General features: G+C 38.5%; 1 protein-coding gene across 14 annotated transcripts in view; it reads right to left on the reverse strand.

Moving 5' to 3' along the window:
- Positions 1-262: 262 nt before the first annotated feature.
- Positions 263-20,388, reverse strand: part of prdm16 (PR domain containing 16) — a 230,210-nt gene continuing 210,084 nt past the window's right edge. For 3 of the 14 annotated variants that reach the window (XM_082189436.1, XM_082189444.1, XM_082189440.1), the window contains 11 exons: positions 20,118-20,153; positions 19,701-19,956; positions 17,364-18,882; positions 17,112-17,199; positions 15,324-15,493; positions 14,959-15,036; positions 12,113-12,282; positions 11,589-11,760; positions 7,055-7,276; positions 4,637-4,808; positions 263-3,711 (listed from right to left, as the gene is read on the reverse strand). In XM_082189436.1, coding sequence (XP_082045562.1) covers positions 3,577-3,711; positions 4,637-4,808; positions 7,055-7,276; positions 11,589-11,760; positions 12,113-12,282; positions 14,959-15,036; positions 15,324-15,493; positions 17,112-17,199; positions 17,364-18,882; positions 19,701-19,956; positions 20,118-20,153 — 3,018 coding nt within the window. In that variant the 3' untranslated portion in view covers positions 263-3,576. The remainder of the gene's footprint in view (positions 3,712-4,636; positions 4,809-7,054; positions 7,277-11,588; positions 11,761-12,112; positions 12,283-14,958; positions 15,037-15,323; positions 15,494-17,111; positions 17,200-17,363; positions 18,883-19,700; positions 19,957-20,117; positions 20,154-20,388) is intronic. The other 11 variants (XM_082189438.1, XM_082189441.1, XM_082189448.1 and 8 more) reach the window with 10 other exon arrangements.

The following is a 20,388-nucleotide window of genomic DNA, read 5'->3' on the forward strand; positions in this document are numbered from 1 at the left end:
TTTTCCCACATTAAATCAGAAGTAGGGTGAACATACACTGTGATGTTTTGCTGGAGTCAGAATGGAGCACACATGAAATCTTTATTCTCTTAGCCTTTGAGTTTCTGGTGACATCACATCCTTTAAATGTGAATTTATTGAAATTCTTCAAAGAATTCTTCAAAGTCACCATTGTTTCAGCTCTGCATACTGTGGACATTTTCTCAAATGTCGTCCTCATGGATGACATCTACAGGATTAAGGAAAAAAAACAGCATTCATATAAAAAGCACACAGGTTTTTATTGCATATCAATTTCATGTATAAATTCTTCATAGCATTGGAAAGATTACATTTGGTATACATATCTATTCTACAGAATTAACATCAGAATCATGTCTTTTCCATGAAATTGCTCTAAAGTACATCTTCAGTAATCACAAGCATCAAAAAAGAACTTCAGAATTTCAGAATTTTCAGTATTATTCTACAATCCTTAAATTTTGTCATTATTTCTCTCCCACAAGCATATTGTTCAGTTCAATAACCATCTGCCCATAGTATTTAAGGCAGTAAACAGGACTTAAAGTCAAACCTACTAACCTAACCACATGTACAATAAGTGCATCTACAAATTCATTGTTTTTTTTTATTTATTGTTTTTTCTTTTTAATTTAAGATACACATTTCACAAATGGACACCATTATGACCTCTAAAACACAAGTCATGCACAATAGTTTTAATAAACATAACAGAAGCAATATACAACTCATATCCAAATGAAACAAGCACCATCTATTTTCAAACCCATGTTTAAAATGAACTTTTGGACATATCAATGTTATTTTTTTGAAATACTATACACTATTTTTTTAATTTTTTTTAGATAAACCACATTATTTATGGTTTTTGAAATGATACGTTTGTTTGCAATGTAACAGTGGGCCAAGGGCATCTGCATTGCTCATTTTTTGACCATTATTCATGATGATTTTAACAGTGTGGGTCAATTTCTTCACCTACAGCGCTTGCTAAGTACAGTAGTATGTGACATGACTTCATACTCATAATTCCATTACATCCCTAGAAATCCTATGCATCCCACAGGCTTTTTACTCAAGGATTTGAGTAAATTATATAGTGAAGAGATACGGTATGAAACAGGGTAATAGTGCCACCTTTTAGTATATTCAAATACAAGACTGCTGCAAGTTTTTAAACAGCACGTTATCAAGCAGATTCCCTGTGAAAGGCCAGTCCAATCAATCTTGTTTGGTTTGTGTTCGCAGTGAAAACTGAACATTCGTAAATGTTCAAAACTGAGAAGTTTTTCTGGCAACGCTTGGATATTCTATGCTGTTTTATTCAAAAGCATCTGATAAAATTGCCTGTTTGACCCATGAGTTAAAGTGCTTGTTAAAACCAGCCTTTTGCTTGGAAAAATGTCGTTAAAATCAGTACTAAGTTAAGAGCTCAGATGTAAAGGAAAGTATGTGTTAGGCAGACAGGGGTGTGTTGATTTAAGTGCTGATTCCAGAGAACACAGAGTCTTTTTAACATCCAAAAAGAAGTGAGGAGAGGAAGTAAAGGTATGAAATCCTGACCAAAAAGACATTCAATCAAGAGAAGTTAACTTTATGAAGTTTGACTCAACCTACATATTAAATCTACTCTACACATTCATGATATGCATTCAGCTGTTTACGATTCATTCGCTGGCTTCACAGTTCAGAGAAGTTGGATAAGGACTCGTATGTGTATTCATGGATTTGAGCATCTCTCAGAAACCTCTACGCTCTTGTGAACATTAAATGTTGCCGCTCACCATTTAATCACAATCCCATTATAGCCTCTCACTTGCGGTGTCTTTTTTTGGTATGCAAATAATATTAAGCATTTGAATTATGTAGAATTTGATATGATATTTAGGACTAGCTGACAAAATAATGGGACATGGGAAACATGCAATTTGAACCCAGAGATACACTGTTGACCCATTTTTTTATGAATATGTTTAACTATGAGTGATAAAATGTGTAAAAATGTCAAAATATAATGCCCCTCTATTTGAGTTACCTGATATTTTAATTATATATATTTTTTTTTAATCACGCAGTGCCTACATTTCTAAATGGTTGAACAGATGCATCATAAACAAGACTTCATGATTATGTGCTCATAAAGGAAACACAGTCTTTTGTAATTCAAATTTTGGCAACTTTCTTTTCTACAAAGAGCTTGAACATTTCTGAATTTCCATGATATTTCAGTAATTTCATTCCTTCAAAAGAGTGGGTAAAACATTTTTTTCTTCATTTTTTCATTAATAAAAAAAAACAAAAACAAAAAACAATCTAAATAAAAATAAATAAAAGACAAACACTCATCAATGTAAGTAACAACAACAGAGGAAGAAAAGAAAAAGAAAACTACTAACAGTGGAGGCGACCACTTGGGAAAGAAATGATTGTCAAAGAAAAGGGGGTTATTTGGCACACAACACTCTCTGCTACCAACTGTTAACTTAGTTTGTACATCATACAACAATATTGTACAAATTTGGTCCTTCACTAAAGAATTATATTAACATTTGAGCACAGATGTGCTCAAAAAGAAACAATACTGTTTACCGAGGAACAAATCACATAGAAAAAAAATCATAATATTACTGAATTCAAGAATTAGGAGAAAAGATTTTCCAATTGCCCCACTGGAGAATAATTTAACTCTTAAAAACAAACGTTCAGTTGAGACTAAAGGCCTGTATACAGCTCAAATACTTACCATAACAACAATAATTACAATGACGATGATGCTATACAAATGAACAACCATGCTGCGTGATATATCATATGAAGATTTGACCGCTTTAATCTGACTGTTGAGAAGCCGAACAAAAATCACGAAGGTGACCTCCAGCATAGACTTCTAGAGCCAGCGGCTTGCAAACTGCGGTCAGCCTTGGGGGAAAGTTAGCATGCTAGTTGCGGGCTAGACTTAAGTGCTTCTATTGCCATTGGAAATCAATGTTGATGTCTACACTAATGATCTACTGTAAGACTTCGGCTGTGAGTTAATATAAAGGGAACCTTGGTACAGTGCTGTAGAAAATCAACTTGAGAATGGAATGCTGTATAGAAACGGTTAAAATCTCCAGTTGAAGAAACACATCAACTACCCTGTCCGGTCAACCCCGGCCTGGGCTTCTCCGAGAACATGGTAAAAAACCCTTGAGAGCAGTCTCTGTGAAATGCATGTAATTGAAAGTGAGGTGGAGAGGTGATTTTAGAGTCTTTCGAATGCATCTTGATTCAGCTGCTGAGGAGAGAACTCACTATAGTTGCTAGTTGCAGACAGGAAAGATGCTGAATGGCTGGGATTTGATGATTTCATTCTTGCTTTTATGCTGTGTAATAAAACTCTCCCATCTATGATTGGTTCCTGTGTCTGTTTCACTCAACAGTACGTTCTCCTCCTTATGCGCATAGTGGTGGTTCATCTACTGTGGCATTGCTGGTCTTCATGTTGGTCTCTTCTCCCATCTCCTCCTTTCTCCCTCCATCTCTTCTGATCTCTGTTTTGTCTTGTTCTTGTTCTCAGATGTTGTTGAGGGGGTGAAAGGAGCTGGTTTCCGACGGCCCTCCTCCCATGTTGAGCCAGGCATCCAAGGAGTTCTGGGAGGATGAATGCAGATTGGCGTTCTCAGACAGAGAGAGCATCATTGCATAAGCCTGGATGAAGAAAACAAGGAAAGTTTCATCTCACAACCAAAACGCACATCATCTTTGATCTATTGTCCTTCCAAATCCACGTGCTGTTATTTTCAGCTGCTTACTGAATACTCAAAAATGTATCTTTCTGTGTTCCACAGAAAATAAATAAATAAATAAATAACAGCATGTGGGTTTAAAAACATATCACTTTTTGGGAATCATTATAATGCAATCTAAACTTTAATTCTATAAATGATTTACATGATACAATATCAAACATAAATCCTACAAACATAATGAGGGATTCCAAATCAGACATTTTCCTGCCAATAAACAATATTAAAGTAAAACCATCAACTGGGTTCACACATATAAGACACGTAACAACTCCACATGAAATGTTGAGACCAGAAGACAATTTAAAGTTAGATATACAAGGCAATGATACAGAAAGCTAATAGTGTTAGTTATGTTAATATCATTCAGTTAATATTTGTATAAACATTGAACATTGAAAATATTCTTTATAAAACAAAATAAAAATGACAATGATTAGGTAGTGCAAAAGTTGCATGTAGTTATATTATAACATCTTTTTCTGCATGGGCTATTGAATGAAAAAAATCATGAAAAAATAAGAAAAATATAATATTATTATTGTTAATAAAAAATGTATCTCAAATATCAGATATTTAATATCAACTTGACTGCTGAAAACATAAAATTTAATTTACGCTATTTATTTTCGTTTTCCATTGGCTTTTCTGACAGCGTCTACCAAATGGTTGGGGAACCCTAAAGGCCAAACTAAAAGAACTGTGTCCATATTGATAAGATGCTCTTTAACTGTCTGTCCTTCTCTCGACGTAACGAGACGTAATGTAACGTAAGACATGGGCTCATGGCATAGCAGAAGCTCTCTGGAGCAGGTACAGTCACATACCTGTGTTTTAGCCTGCCTGAAAAGAGTTTCTTTCAGCGCCTCCGACTCTACCGAGGGGCTAAAAATGTCTTTAATGTCATAGGGCTCCTCGCCAGCCTTATGGAATTCCAGGCCTTTGGGGAAACCAGCCAGAGGTTCCAGATCTAATAGGCCTGCATCCTCCTCAATACACCTGTACCAGGAAGGGGAAGGGGGAGGGGACCCTCAGTTAGCCCGCAAATTCAAATCTAAATATTGGAACTGGATGCATTTGAGGAGCATGCAGTGGATGAGATGGTGACGGGACATGAAAAATAAAGGTGGTCATCACACTAGCGGATGAAAGCACAAAACAAATGGACACAGCTTTTGGTGTTAAGAACTCTGTCCATCTCTCTGTCCATGCAGAATTAAACAAGATGCTGGGAAACACTTGCTCTTGAATAAAATGTGCCACGAAATATTGATCATTGAAACATTTAGATGCCAGTGGCATTCCAACAGCAATGCTATTCAAGATGAGAGAGGCGAAAAAGTGAACCGAAATGCAACAGAACTGGACGCTCATTGCATGTGTGCAAAATTGCAGGAAACTGTTAAACTGATCATTTTTTATTTGTTTAGGCAAACCAAAGTTTCAATGATTAAACACACATGTACTGACAGATGATTAGTAGCGTTAGTTATTGTATGAGGACTGACAGACAATGAGTATCACAGTAGTAAACACTATGGGAGACAATGAACGTCTTACACAGACACTCTGTTCCTCAATCTGGGGTGTGTTTCCCGTACAACGACGTAACTCACTGCTTAACTAGTACGATGCATCGTGAAGAAATCAACTAGCTAGTCACGACTGTTTCCCCAAACCGTATTGTCGCATATTTGTCATTCAACCACGTTGGTTAATAGTTAACTTCTTTTAATGAATCTGTTTGAGATCGAACTAATGCTAGACTTTTTGCTAAAATTACAGACATGGCATTAGAGGAAAATTCTCATTTATTTCAGTTATTTTGCTTTATTTCCATATTCAATAATAGGCTCATTTTTACGTACTAGAGCACGTTCGCAACATGCGCACTTTTCAAAAACGACGCTTTAAATCTCTTGACAAACTAAAAGAAGTAAATGACATTTGTATATTATTTGAAATAAAATATATAGATTGTACTGAATGTCAGCTTGCTTATTTTGCTCAAGATAAGGATTTATTGAGTCCACATGTAATGGAAACAAGAAACTCTGCTTCTAACCACAGGTCGAGAGCTGTCGTTCCAACCACTCAACTTTGCGATGCTGTTTGCGAATGTTCGTTAGAACGATGATTTCGGGAAACACTTGCTCATTCTGATAACGATGGACCTTGCGACCATAGTTGGCTTTCGGGAAACGCACCCCTGGTGAGCTGCTTTGCTCTACATAAGCAACTCTCTTGTGGCTTCAAAGGCAGCATAATAAGTGAATTGATTTGAAACTATCTTCTGGAACAGGTTTATTTAATATATATTTTTTATTGCGTCTATGCAGCTCACTTGGTTTTGGAACAGAGCTATAGCATTGAAGGCACATTGTTCTTTTGTTACATTAAATTTTCTGTAACAAAACTTCTGATCTTCTTAAATGAACACTCAACCAAAATCCTTTTTGCATTAAATTAGCAGTAAATTTAGTGGCATTTACAACTGGAGGTAAACAACATGATTGTGTTTGTTTGGGATACATTTGAATAACTTTTTTTTTTTTTTTTTTTTTTTTGAAATCTCTTAAAAGTACCAAGGTTGCATTTATTTGTTCAAAGATACAGTAAAACCAGTAATATGAGATATTGTTACAATTTAAAATGACAGTTTCAGAATCATTGTAATATGCTGATTTGATGCTCAATTATTGTTGGCGCTTAATTATTATTATAATGGGTCTTATTATCCATGTTAAAAATATTGTAATATTTTTATGGAAAAGGTGATACATTTTTTCAGGATTTCTGTTGAAAATCTTGAATGAACAGCATTTATTTGAAAGATAAATCTTTTGTAACAGTATACATGACTTCACTGTCTCCTTTGATCAATTTAATGCGTCCTTGCTAAATAAAATGATTAATTTCTTGTAATAAATAATATAGATTACACTATTCATACTTCATTCTACTTTCTTAAATTAAACATGAGATCGAAATCGTCCCGCTTAATGTTTCTGGTCTTATTAGAAATATTTCATCAGTGCATTTACTCCAAACAAACAAACATAGTAATTACTTGCACCAAATGTCTTTTTTTCATCATATCATATCGCAGTAAAACGGATCGAAAAGACCGAAATTAATCATGTATGATCTACATTTTCACATCTTTAAAAAATGAGTGTTCATTTAAGTGAGAGTGGCTCTTTTGAATCTTTTCTTAAATAAGCAGACAGATGTGTTTTGCTGACCTGCGCGTGTGTTCGTAAGACATAGGGAGAGGGGTGGGTTCCTCATCCTCGTCGTAAGTGCCCTGCACCATAGTGGCGGGAGAGGCCGTCTCGTCCTGAGACTTCTCTGTCAACGAGCCTTCCTCATCTTCATCATCTCCCTCCATCTCCTCTTCCTCCTCCTCCAGTTTGGAGGCAGTGTGAGTGTGACTCTGAGGATGCTCTTCCTCTGTCAGCTCTGACCTGTAATAACAAACAGTCCTCATTTAGTTTTACATATGACCATTTTCATCATTTTTTTTTTGATGCGTTGTATTCAACAGGCTGATTTTACTGCTGTACCTTTAACATGTCTTCATGCAAACAACTTCTGGTTTTGCTGGCTAAGCTCTTTGCAAACAAAATCAGTAAAATAACTATTTGAATACTTTGATTTTGAATACAAAATTTCTGTTGATATGTAAACAGGGAAGGTCATATGCCATTGCACAGCAAAAAAAAAAAAAAACTAAACAAAAAAACAAACAGTGTTTTTGTCATGATTTCAGTAAAAAAAAAAAAATATATATATACACATCCAAAACTTGTTTTCAGATAATCAGAAGTTATTATTATTTTTTCTCATGTAAATTTATCTTGTTTTAAGGATACTGAACGGATATTGTACTGGAAAACAGAACCAAAACCATGAATCAATGTAAGTTATTTTTTTTTTTGCAATGCGATTTCTGAATCTGAATGACACCTTTTTTCTGTTTAAATTCCATAAATTGTGTGGGTGGATGGGAGATGTTCATAAATATGACTACATACTACAGCAAACTTTTTTATTTCAAAAAGAATAAACGTTTTCACCCTGAAATGTCCCCTTTGAAATATTCAGTTCTTACAATGGCCATATTTTTTTGAGTGAAACGGTATCCATAGCAGAAGACGGCTTCTGTTTTATGTCTTTTTTGTCTGTATTTCAGTGCTTATTTTTCATGTTGAAAGCTATCATCTTGCCTTTTCCTATCCAAGTTTCAACCAACTTGGGAATAAACTTGAAAAACCTCTCAATTCCGGCAGGAGCTACACACACACACACACACACACACACACACACACACACACACACACACAACAAACACAAACACTCGCGCACCCCTTTACATATTACACCCCTTTACATTTACATTTCAAAGTACATATTGAAGTAACACCAGATTTCTAATGGCCACTGGTGATGAGTTTTTATGTCTTCGGGACATGGCTATGACATCTAATGACACCTCCCCAAAATATCAGATTTTTTTTTTTACTATTTTCACCCTGAGGGTCCATTGAGGTAATTCTCTCATCATAATCTGACTGCCAAATATCAGTGTTATGCTGGTCTCTGGGTTGCAATCCATCATTTTGGATTGGGCTGTAATTCCCCTGCCTGGCCCGAGCTCGAAAACACAGATCCACGAATGACAAACACACAGGTTTCGCAATTAATGACAGACGTTTCTTGCGAGCGTGGCAATGATGAATTGGCTAATTTCGGAGAGGCGAGACAGAGCGAGCTAGACAGGTCAGCAGCACTCATCATGGTTTGTCTCATTGCCACCAAGTTCCAGAGAAACCGGTTGTTCTGCGAAGCAGCTATCAGCACCGCGCCGTTCCACTACCACTCTTTTCCCAAACATTTCAGTTTATGATGTCATTGCGCACCCCTCCAAAGCCGTTTTTACTTCAGCGCTCTGAAACGAACTTCTATTAAGGCAGACGAATGTCGAGTGCGCCGGGAGGGGTGGTGGAAGGTGGGTGGTTAAGCTATGTGAGGTGTAGACTTACCAAAACAGAAAAAAAGGAACAAGAAGAACTGCTTGTTTCCCATTTTCCATCATGCTTAAATATCCCATAATCAAATTTGCCCTGGCCTGAGAGAAAGTCCATGCCACGTGGGAGACAGCAGCGGTCCTGCCACAGACCTGTGCTTTGTCTCTCAGTCTAAACATGTCAGAGAGCTGTTTGCGTTAGCTTGAGGGGGGTGGGGGGTCCGTCAAAGCAGCACACAGATAAATGTCTCAGTCTGAGGGTCCCCTGATAGGGCTAAACCTGCAGACCCCTACAGACTGACAGTCAGACTCAGACAGACCAGCCAAACACACTTTCAAACAGCATTAACCCAGCTGCAGGTAAACCCCCATCATGCCTCTCTGTAAATTGTGAAGAGAACAGATCACATCTTTTTCCACTGACATTCATGGAGGAAGTATGGAAGCTTGCTTCCGCAAATACATTTTTATCTCACAATTCAGACCTTTTTTTTTTTCAATTGTGACTTTTTATCACGCAATTTGAGAAAAAAGTCAGAATTGCGAGTTAATATAACGTAATTCTGACTTTTTTAAATCAGAATTGCATGATGAAAAGTCGAGTTAGAAAGTAAGAATTGTGAGATATAAATGTTTTTCTGAGACTTTTTTTCTCCGAATTTTGAGTTTATATCTCACAGTTCTGACTTTTTTCCTCAGAATTGGACTTAATAACTCTCAAATTTAAAGAAGTCAGAAGTGTGAGATAAAAAGTCACAATTATCTTCTTTATTTTTTTTAAATATTACGTGGGGGAAATGGTACCAAATTTTTGTACCAAAAATTACCACAATTCCTTATTAATTGCTCATTAGACTTAATGGAGCTCTTCCGTGAGGTATCAACTTTGTCTCTCCTAACATCCTTAGGAGTAAATAAAAAAAGATAAATTGTTGACAGTAAAAGTATAAGGCGCCATTCAGACAGAATTCCATTGAATTTTCCATTCCATTGTGATGCTGTTTCATTGTTTTTCTGTGTGCTAGATGCACTCATGTCTTGCACATAAAACATTTTAATAACGTAGAGTCAAGTTACCAGAGTTCTAAAAACTCTCGCATTTTATAACGCAAAAATGTGTTCTGTGTGAATGGCTCCTTTAAGCTAATTTAATTTAAAATTGAATTTGGATAGCATGATTCAGGTGATGTCATATCTCATTTGAGCATCAACTTTGTCTCAGATGTTACTCATAAAATTCCTTAGTAATAGCGGAAATTAAAGTGTTTGTGGTATTTACCTATTAGTCTGGATAGCATAGCTTACGTACATAATGTATTTCTCAGTTATGTCTCAACTGTCTCGAATGATACTCCGACAATTCCTTAGGAGACGATTGTTGTATTTATTTAAACATAATTTGGATATCATAGCTCAGATGAGTGTTCTCATTTGAGTGTCAAACAAGTCTTGAATGTTTTTTCTGAAAATTCCTTATGAGAATGAGAAATACAACAAATATGATTAAATGTTGTTGACAAAAGAGACAATTATTGTATTTGTTTATCAAATTGTTTTGAATCGCCTAACTCAGACGGGTGTTCTCAGATTTGTCTTATTTGACTATCAATTACTGTATATCTTTATTGTTTCAGTAAAAATTCCTTTTGGAAAAATATAAATGAGAAATCTTTTGTATTTATAAAAAAAAAAAAAACAGGATTGGACAGGATAGCTCAGACAGCTCATTCAGCTTGTATGGAGCAATAAAGTGAATGTGTATAATTAAGCTCAGATAATTGAGTTCTCAGTTATGTCTCATTGAAAGAATATTGAGTTAGCTTCTGAAACTCTAGAAGAGGCAAATGTGAGACCTTTATAGGAGAAACAAATTAGATTTTGTATTATTTCCTACAGAGTACCAAAGACAGAAGAAGAAATTAAAAGCAGAAAAAAGACGTTCCACCATGAATGCAGACTGGCTGCACAAGAGTGACAGAAAACGAGGGAGAAACAGGCAAACGTCATGAAACAAGATGCATGAGCGCATAGGGGAATATTGCTGCTGCCTGTCCATTTGAAGCGGGTGTTTCTGTGAGGCCGATTTGCAGGGAGACAAAACAGAGCACTTATTTGAATTACAGATATTAAAATGCCAGGCCTGCTTGTACGAGTCAGGACAGGACTATTGATCCCAGATGGCAGTGTGAGGTTTCAGTCCACGGCAGAGCTTTAAAGTGATGGGGCAGAACCATGGAGTGTGGAGGAACCGGTAAAATCGAGGAGGACTATTACACGTCTAAGAAAGAATTCATGTATTTGGCCATATATCTGTTCGTACACATTTGTCTGCATTAATCAAACTCCACTGCACCCAAACCAAAATCTGAAGCGATGTGAACCTGGCCACACACCGACAGGCGTGCTGACGGTTCATGAATTTGGCAGTAATGAGCTTTTGTTTGGTGTTTTCATAAGGCGATGGAATGTGCTCCCTGATGTGTATCTGGCTGTGCTTAATGCAGAACAGAACTCAACAAGGTGAAATGACTCATTGAGATGTCCCGTCCCTCTGCCCACTGAAGACAAAGTCTGTAATGCACACGCGTGCGTGCACGCGCACACACACACACACGGCTGTACCACAGTCCTCCACTAGAGGACAGACTGTACCTTCATGACAAGCGTGTCTGAATCTGATTCTATACAGTAGGTTTGTTGCCATAGTTTCAAAACATATTCTGGTCATGTGTGTGAGTGCGAGCTCCTACCTTTTCTCTGAGGAGCTACAGGCCTGGTTCAGCTCACTATTGGAGATGAAGTTCCTAATCTCTGAGAAATACGAGTCCTCCTTCTCATCCAAAAGTGCATGATTGTCAGACTCAGAGTTCGGTGAGGAAATATTTGTTCCTAAATTCGAGAGGATCCCAGACTGCTGACTCACTACAATAAATAAGCAGATAAATTGATTACTAAATAACTCAATAAATAACTCAAAAAAGAGTGACAGAATATCTAAACATATGCAGCCTTATACTTTTTACATTTACCAACTTATAGTTTATGTTTATTATTTACTCATTGCATTTTTATATTTATTTTGGTTCTGACAGGTATTTTAACAATAATCACCTCCTAATAAATAAGATAAAAGCATGAAAAAATCAGTAATATGATTTCAGGTAATCTTTCAAATTGGATTATTTACCTCAACTGAAAAAGGCATAGATTTCAAAATAAAATAAAAATAACCAAAAAGAAATATTTGGAAAATATAGAAAGAAATAGATTTTACCTGGAATATTCTCGTGTTCATGTTTCTTTAAGTGGCGGTCCAGATTGGTCTGTTGACCGAAGCAGCGATTGCAAAGGTGGCACTTGAAAGGCTTTTCCTTGTTGTGAATGTTACGAACATGTCGCTGGAGGTTGGAGGAGATGCTGAATGAACGGTCACAGTATTTACATCTATGAAGGAAAGAAAAAAAAAAAAAAAAAAAAAAAGATTTCATGTGAGGTTTGTGCTGGACTAAAATTTGAATTATACGATATGAAATTAGAACATTAGAATTATACAAATAAATAAAAAATGCAAATTATTAAAACCTTTGTAGTTTCAGTCAAGTGAAATATAGGCAAACTTTGTTGGAAAAATTGCTTAATATTGTAACTACCATTAAATACTGTATGTTCAATGTTTGGTGACAGTGACCCCACCAAGAGGCTGACAAAGGAAATGCAGATTGCAGGTGTTGACCAGAGCTTTCTTCTCTCAGAAACCTCTTATTTCATTTGTGTATGAAAGCAAACACTCCCTTATGTTCTTGTCTCCCGTATGGCTCATTGTTTTGCCTTCACGTTTTTCCTTCAAGTAAGCCAATAAATTAGCTAGTCCACAAAGTGCAGTACATTTCCCTTTTTTGAGATTCCATATTTTGACATTTTTGCAGTATGTGATATGAGATATTCTCTGTGCGCTAGAGTGTCTGAACAGTCACGGTTCGGCTTCCATCGCTCTGGATTACTTGTTTGCAATGTCAGATCAGCCAGAATAGGCAGGAGAACATCAGTTTAACGTGCTGATAAACAAACATCGCAGCGAGGCAGTGTCAGGAGTTCGCCGGACAGTGCTTTCTTTGTTGGGTGGCCGGTGTAGCTTCGACTCCCGCGGTCGCTGCAAAGTTGACTTTCAGGGCTAATTGCTTTGGGAAAATCGCTCGTCATCAAGTGCTCAGAATCAAGATGCAGGCCCCTTTTCATGTTCCAGTTTATTTTGTGAGCAAATGTGTGTGTGCTTCTGTAAAAACGATTTTCCAGACTTGGCACATCATGGTTCATAGAGAATGGTAAAATGCCAAGGCAACGTTCTTTTTTTTTAAAGCCAGGCTTTTCTGCCCCCCATTTTGTTTATTTTCATTACTTGGTCCAGAGGGACTTTAAATTACTTCATCATCTCAGTTCTTTTTTTCTCTGTTACAAGGACTGTACATGAAGCGTTACAATCCGAATGGGGTCTTTCAATGGTCAGACCTAGTGGGCCAATTTCGCTACGTAGAGTAGCTGATAGCATCTACAGCAGGCAAATAACCTACTACAATGAAGCCGGCCCACTCTGATATTGGCCTGACTCGGCCTTTTTTGCTGAAAGTAAGATGGGGAGATGCTGATGATGTCTGCTATTTGTTAGGGTAAATTGTTTCTAAATGAGCTAATCAGGGGATTGTTGTGAAGGAGCCAAGCATGTAGTGGCCGTGTCCCACGGGAGGCTCTCTATCTCGTTGAGTGTGTTCACAGGGCTCTATGGTAGATTTGTAGAACTCAAAGAGGGGTCTGATTCCGCCTGACCTTTTTTGTACGCTAAGAAAAACTCGTGTGAAACTGATATACGCTACAGAACTTCCAAATGCTTTTAAGTACAATGCCAAAATAAATACGCAAATAAAAAGAAAAGAAAATAACTGTTTTGGAAGGAAACAATGCAGACACCTACATTTTTACACTTTCTGAAGAAAAGGAGATTATAGTGCATGGTTATGCAAAAGTTGGTGCCCTAATCTACAGTGTTCTGGGTGGTTTCCCGGTGGTGCTATGCGCTTATTGAGGAGTTGTATGGTTGTTAGGGTGTTCTGGGTAGGTAGTTGCAATAGAGTTCTGTGTAGTTGCTAGCTTTCGTCTTTATTAATGTCTATGGAATTTGTCACTTGTTTCACCATCCACTAAGCAAAAAGTCTGTTTGCTTAGAAAAGTAATAACATACGTCAAAAAGTCACACTATGAGGTAACATTTATGTCAGTGCGGGACGGGACGGGATGGATGTCAAAGTTTATTATATGGTCAGGGGTTTGTTCAAATCCCTAACTCTGAGCATTAGTAAAAATCATGTTTAAGAACCACTATTAAGATATTTTTTCTCATAATGCTTTTACTTTAATTTAATTAGTTGGACTGTTAGGTTACCTTTGGCAGTAAAAGTCTTTCTTCTTTCACATCTTAGTCATGCCTAGGTCAAAATATCACTTAAAACTTTGAAAGACCCCCATCTCCAAAGTGCCCTCATAGAGGACTTTCCACAGCTGGTTAGAAGCCAAATCAATGATAATTAAGCAGTTCTATAAACAGAGCGTGCATGTCTCCAGGGTGCTATTACCAGCCAACATTGTCCAGAGCTTGCTCTACCTCCAAAAACATCTGCACAGACAGAATCAATCTTCTTTCTTTTTTGATTGTGCTGCCTCTTATGTCTTTCATTGTTTCTATGTGATATTTCTCAGAATGAGCAACATTTGTATTGCAACATAATACGCTAGAACAAATCTCATGTGCTGATCACATAAAAAAAACAGACAGTTTTTAAGTTTTCTACGTTTCCAATACAAGGGCAGTTTCAAAAGGTAGGCAGCTTAATAATCAGCAACTTATTTGTTATGTATTTTGTTGTTAGCTTAGCAACATGATATACCATCAAACTATTGGAATAAATTGTGAGGTAAGTCTGCTTCACACAGGGGGTAAAAAGCTTTAGAATTCCAATACTGCGTGTGTGTGTGTGAGAGAGAGAGAGAGAGAGAGAGAGAGAGAGAGAGAGAGAGAGAGAGAGAGAGAGAGAGAGAGAGAGAAAGAGTGTATGTATAAGAGTGGCTTACCTGTAGGGTTGTTCTCCTGTGTGTGTTCGTAAGTGCCTTGTAAGATTAGCTGACCTGGGAAAGATTTTCCCACAGTACCTGCAAAGGATGGAAACTATACTTTGATACAGTCATCTAGCATTGTTACAACTCTCAAATTCAAAGAGTTCTAACTCATTGTCTGGGGACATTCAATGTAAATTTTGATGACTAATAAAACAAAAGCAGAACATTGGTAACTTTATCTCTACATAGTCTATTTATATTATGTGTGTATTAGTGTGTACTTCTAACTATAATGGTATGCTAGAAATGCTCAACATAAAACTGTAGAGTTAAAGGAATCTTTTAGGGATGTTTACTCTTGTTTCATGAGCGGCGCTCACCTGCAGGTGTATCGCTCCTTGCCTTTGCGTAAGATAGCATCGGAGAGAGAGGGAGGCGGGGAGCGGAAGTTAAAAAGATGGTGTGAGGGGTGCTGGAGGGAATTGGGAGCATCCAGTTTCAGAGCGCCAAAGCTTTCCAACTTCTCAGTCATGTTTTCCATCGCAGACACCTGAGGAGAGAACATGAGGCGAGTTCAGAGAGGAATACTCTATGTTTGATGCACAGCTCAGGGGCTCATTTAATCAGAAACTTCTCTCGGATTGATTTTGTGTGAGATTAGGGTCCATGTGGGACTAAGAAACTTTTTTTTTGCATTTGTTTAGGGCAGATACATGAAGAACAAAATAATAGTGGTGGTGAGGAACTCTGACAGAGAGCCTGAGAGTTTGCATCATAACCAGACAGGATGGAAAGCTGGAGGAAGTTATATATCAGAAGGTCGAGTCTTGATTGTGCTGTTCAAGAGTGACCTCCCTAACCTATGGCACGTTGGCAGCCACTCGAGCAGCCCCTTGGGAGCCCCCGGCTCCTACTTTGTTCCCAACAAATCTCTGAGAGAAGCGTCTGAATGAGCCATTCACCTCCGTGAGCGGTAACCATACAATGCAGTTTAAGATACCCCTCGCTGATAGTACTTCCCCTGTTGCAGAACAAAGGCTTCGCTATGTGGCTCTATGGCCAAAAACAGCTTACATCCTTCCTACTTTTGGAATATGGATAAACACAGAGACAGACGGTGTGTTTTAATTTATACTGTACATGTCTTGGTATCACCTTGATTCTGTCAGTGTTTTAGCTTAGAATATCAAAAGGCAATAGTACTCTTGTTAATGCTTAAACCTTTTTTTAAATCATGATCACATGTTTCTCTCAGACAAATATGCAGCTAACATTATAATACATTTTAAAAACTGCAGTAATATACAACGAGACAGATGACAGACAGACAGACAGACAGATAGACCGATAGACAGACAGATAGCTAGACAGATAGATAGATAGATAGATAGATAGATAGATAGATAGATAGATAGATAGATAGATAGATAGATAGATAGATAGATAGATAGATCACCTGTAGAAGTCAATCGATTTGAATACATAGGGGGCTGCCGAAATGAGAGAAGGAAAGAGCGAGAGAAGGTTTGGATTTGGGGGGAGGTAGGTCAGCATTGATGGAGGCCAGATTTACAGGTCAGATAAGACAGTTCCCAACAAGAGAGGCCATTCTATTACACACAAACACAGGAAGTCCCTGATCGACATGCAGACATTATCTAGGCAGCCAGAGCAAGAAAGAAATGCTAGGAAGTTATTAGCGGTGGGGACTCAACAGAGAACTTCCCAGAGACAATGGTCTACTCCAAAAGTATGTGGCATAATTTGTTTCAATTCAAAAGGCCATTATTAATAATATTTTCATTATTGTTGTCACCGTTCAAAGGTGGGAAAGGTTTAAAATACTAACACAAACAATGGGGGTTGTTTTTCTAAGCAAAAGATAAAGAATTTTGAATGCACAGCTTGCCAGAACAGGCAATACCTCTTATGAGATTATCTTCATGATGAAAATAATCTAATGAAAATAAATACCATCAGAAGTCAGGACTTTTTAAAACATCAAGGCTCCCCTTGAACCAAACAGGCCTGAGGCGGAGGACACTGGGAATGTGTTTTTGGCATCTTGGCATACTCCACTGTACTTGAGTGCAATGAAGAGCAGGATCTGTTGTACCAAGGTACAAGAGAAAGTAAAGCAAATATATATATAAAAAAATAAAAAATACCTGAGGATGGAAAAGTAGTGGTGCCGGCCTCAGGTACTTCTCCTTTAGAGCTCCTACTGGGTCTAATAGCTTCCTCTTCTCCACCCTGCTGGACAACAACACCAAGGGTTACGTACGAACGAAGGTTGATTATAAACCTACTGGGTACCAATACTTTTTCAATAACTTGTCACATTTTAATATATCTCTACCTACAGCTTTGGATTGTCATTGTGTTGGGTAATACAATAAGCCATACTCGGCTTGAAATACCTGTAGATGGGGTCCATGAAGAACGGCGAGGGCTTGGCGTAGTGGAGCGACGGCTGCTGGGGAGGAGGTGGCTGGGGAAGGGATGCTTGTGGTTGATGCATCTGGGGCTGGTGCAAGTTCTGGGACTGATTTAGTGCTGGGTGCTCATCTTTAGCTGCTTTGCAGTTTGCGCCATAGACGTGATTCTTGCGCTGTTCATGTGTGCCACCGTTCTGGTTGGCTCGGCTTCGACTGCCTATGCTAAGGTCCAGAGGCTGTTCCTCACCAGGGGCCCGGAGGGCGTTGGGTGGCAAGGCTGGCTTGCTGGGGGGTGGAGGGAGAGGTTTGACCTCCTTGGGTTTGGTGGTTAGGTCAAAGGGTGAATCCGCACCAGTGGCTGTAGGCAATTTCTGTATGTGCTCACGAGGGGATTTAGGCTCAGGTTTGAAGAACATACCAGGATTGAGTGCTCTGTCTGTGAATGGGTACAAGGAATGTGGGAAGTTGGGCAGAAACTGGAAAGGAAACATGGAATGGTAGTTTATGGAGCCCATTTTCTTCTCCTGCAAGCCCATGAATCCAGGCCCAAAATACTTTTCTGCAATGGAGGCAATGGCTTTAATGGAGTCAGTGGTGGCCCCGGAGGGTGGAAGTGCTTGCTCTTCTGGTGGTGGGAAAAAGGAATGCTGGGAGGAGAGGAATGGGCGCTCGCAAGGGAGGTTCCCTGAACTGGAGACAGATACTGAACTGCTGCTCACTTCATCCTGCTTGCTCTCCTGCACCGGTTTCCTCCTGCTCTTCTCCCGTTCGCTCTCTGCCTCACTTTCTAGGTCGGAGCCAGACACAGTGCCAGTGGTGGTGTCTAGATCTGTGCCACTAGATGTGTTAACATCTTCCAAATCACTACCATCAGACATGTCGTTCATCTTCACTTTATTCTTGTTGTCCGAGAAGTCCAGTTTGGACTCTCGGTTCTCCTCTGACTGGCTGCTGAGACCACTTCCTACATTTCCATTGCTGTTGTGCATGGATGAGACCACGGAAAGAGTAGGAGCATCAAGAGAAGGCAGCTTCCCATCTTGACTGTTGCTAAGTGGGCTCTTGAGCAGTGAACTAGGAGGTAACAATGGCGGTCTAGGATATAGTGATGGGGGAAAGATCCCTGGGAAGCCATGGGACATGGCTGAGAATGCAGGAGGTGCTGGGGAAAAGGGCAAACCTGCATGATGTGGCCTGGATGAGAAATAATCACCGAAGCTAAGTCCACCATGGTTCAAGCCAGGATGAGACTTGGACTTGCCTAAAATGGGACTGGATGTCATTGGTATGCCCGGTGTGAACATGCCTCCGGGATTATAATGGTTCTTGCCCTCGCAAAAGCGCCGGTGCTTGTTGAGGGAGGAGGTAGTGCTGAACATTTGCCCACAGTCTTTACACTTGATCTGGGTGCGGCAGTCTGCATGCATCCGCTTGTGACGACACAGGTTAGAGAACTGGGTATACGATTTGTGACACACCTCACCTGGGAGAACACACATGACTGGTTAATTCTATTAACATACTGTTTTCATTTGGCGTTCATTCAATAGAAGTGATAATCCGGCAGCTGATTAGATCAACCAATAAACTGTGCATGCTGTTTATCATGTTCAACAATCACATTAGAAGTAGCTAACCCTGCTCGTGGATGGCTACCTTCCTGCAGAGTTTAGCTCCAACCCTAATCAGACACACACCTGAAACAGCTAATCAAGCTGTTCAGGATTACTTGAAAATTACAGGCAGGTATGTTGGAGCAGGGGTGAAACTGAAGTGTCCAGGAAGGCATACGTCCAGGAGCAGAGTTGGCTACCCCAGTCTACATTGAACTCTACTCTGTTTCGAAGGTGAAATAAAAAAAAGGCTGCACATGGTAATGTTATATGTTAAAAATATGATCAATTAGCAAATTAATAACTTGTTGATGGTATTCTTTATTAATAGATTAATTATTTCAACTAATTTTGTATACATACAAATACATGTACACTGGTACAGCATACATGCATTTGGACACTGGACGGTAACACACAAAACATTGTGAAGCCAAGCAAAAAGAAGATGATGTTTTCTCAGTTTTGGTAAGAGGGCAGCTAAGACAAGGCATATACATTAACCTCTAAACATTAAATCTGCCTTGGCCATATACACGACTTAATGGGCCCTCAAAAGAAAATGCACAGTTACAAAAAAAAATAAAAAAGGAAGAAGGGTAAAATGGAGTAATTAAGAGAGCAAAAAAGAAAGCACGAAAGAAAAGCCCAACAAATGTAGAACAAAACAAAGAATGGCTCTAGAATTTCATTTAGTTTCTCTGACCTATAAAACAACAGCTGTCACAATCTTGGGGTGGAGCTAGCCGGGAGGTCTTTGGACACTGGTAATTGTATCTGAGGCTTAGACAAGACTGCTCAGACTTACAGATGAAAGGCTTGACACTGCTGTGTATGTGCTTGTGCTGCTTGAGGCCCGAGGAGGTGGCAAAGGTCTTGCCACACTCAGGGCAGGTGTGGGCTCGGGCACCGACGTGCTGAGAGCGGATGTGGCGCTGGAGGTTGCTGGGGTCTGTGAACACCTGAAGAACCCACAGAAATATGCCAACTTAGTGCCAAGTCTAAATATACAAATCTAACATTGTGTAAAGGCAATGTAAGATGAAAATGAATGAAAATTAATTGTACTATTAGCATAACAATGTTTTTAAATTTGAAGTACATGGGAAGTGAAAAGTAATACTTTTGGAAAGTTGACGTCCTGTGGTGTGACATCCATCTAAAAGAATTTTAAACAAAATTTGGCTATTGCATTTTATAATTATTCTGCAGCTTTCATGACCTCATATTAATCAAGAGATTACATGGAATGTTTGTACTGGTAAAAATGAATTTGTCACATGCATTGCAGGACCTTTTTAAAACAAACTACTGAATATAAAACAAATATCAATTTTCTTCAAATACATTTTAAAACATAAAATCTTAATATTGCAGTCCATGAGCACGTTATG

Source organism: Leuciscus leuciscus (genome assembly GCF_965113295.1).
Source record: "Leuciscus leuciscus genome assembly, chromosome: 13".
Classification (NCBI taxonomy): domain Eukaryota; kingdom Metazoa; phylum Chordata; class Actinopteri; order Cypriniformes; family Leuciscidae; genus Leuciscus; species Leuciscus leuciscus.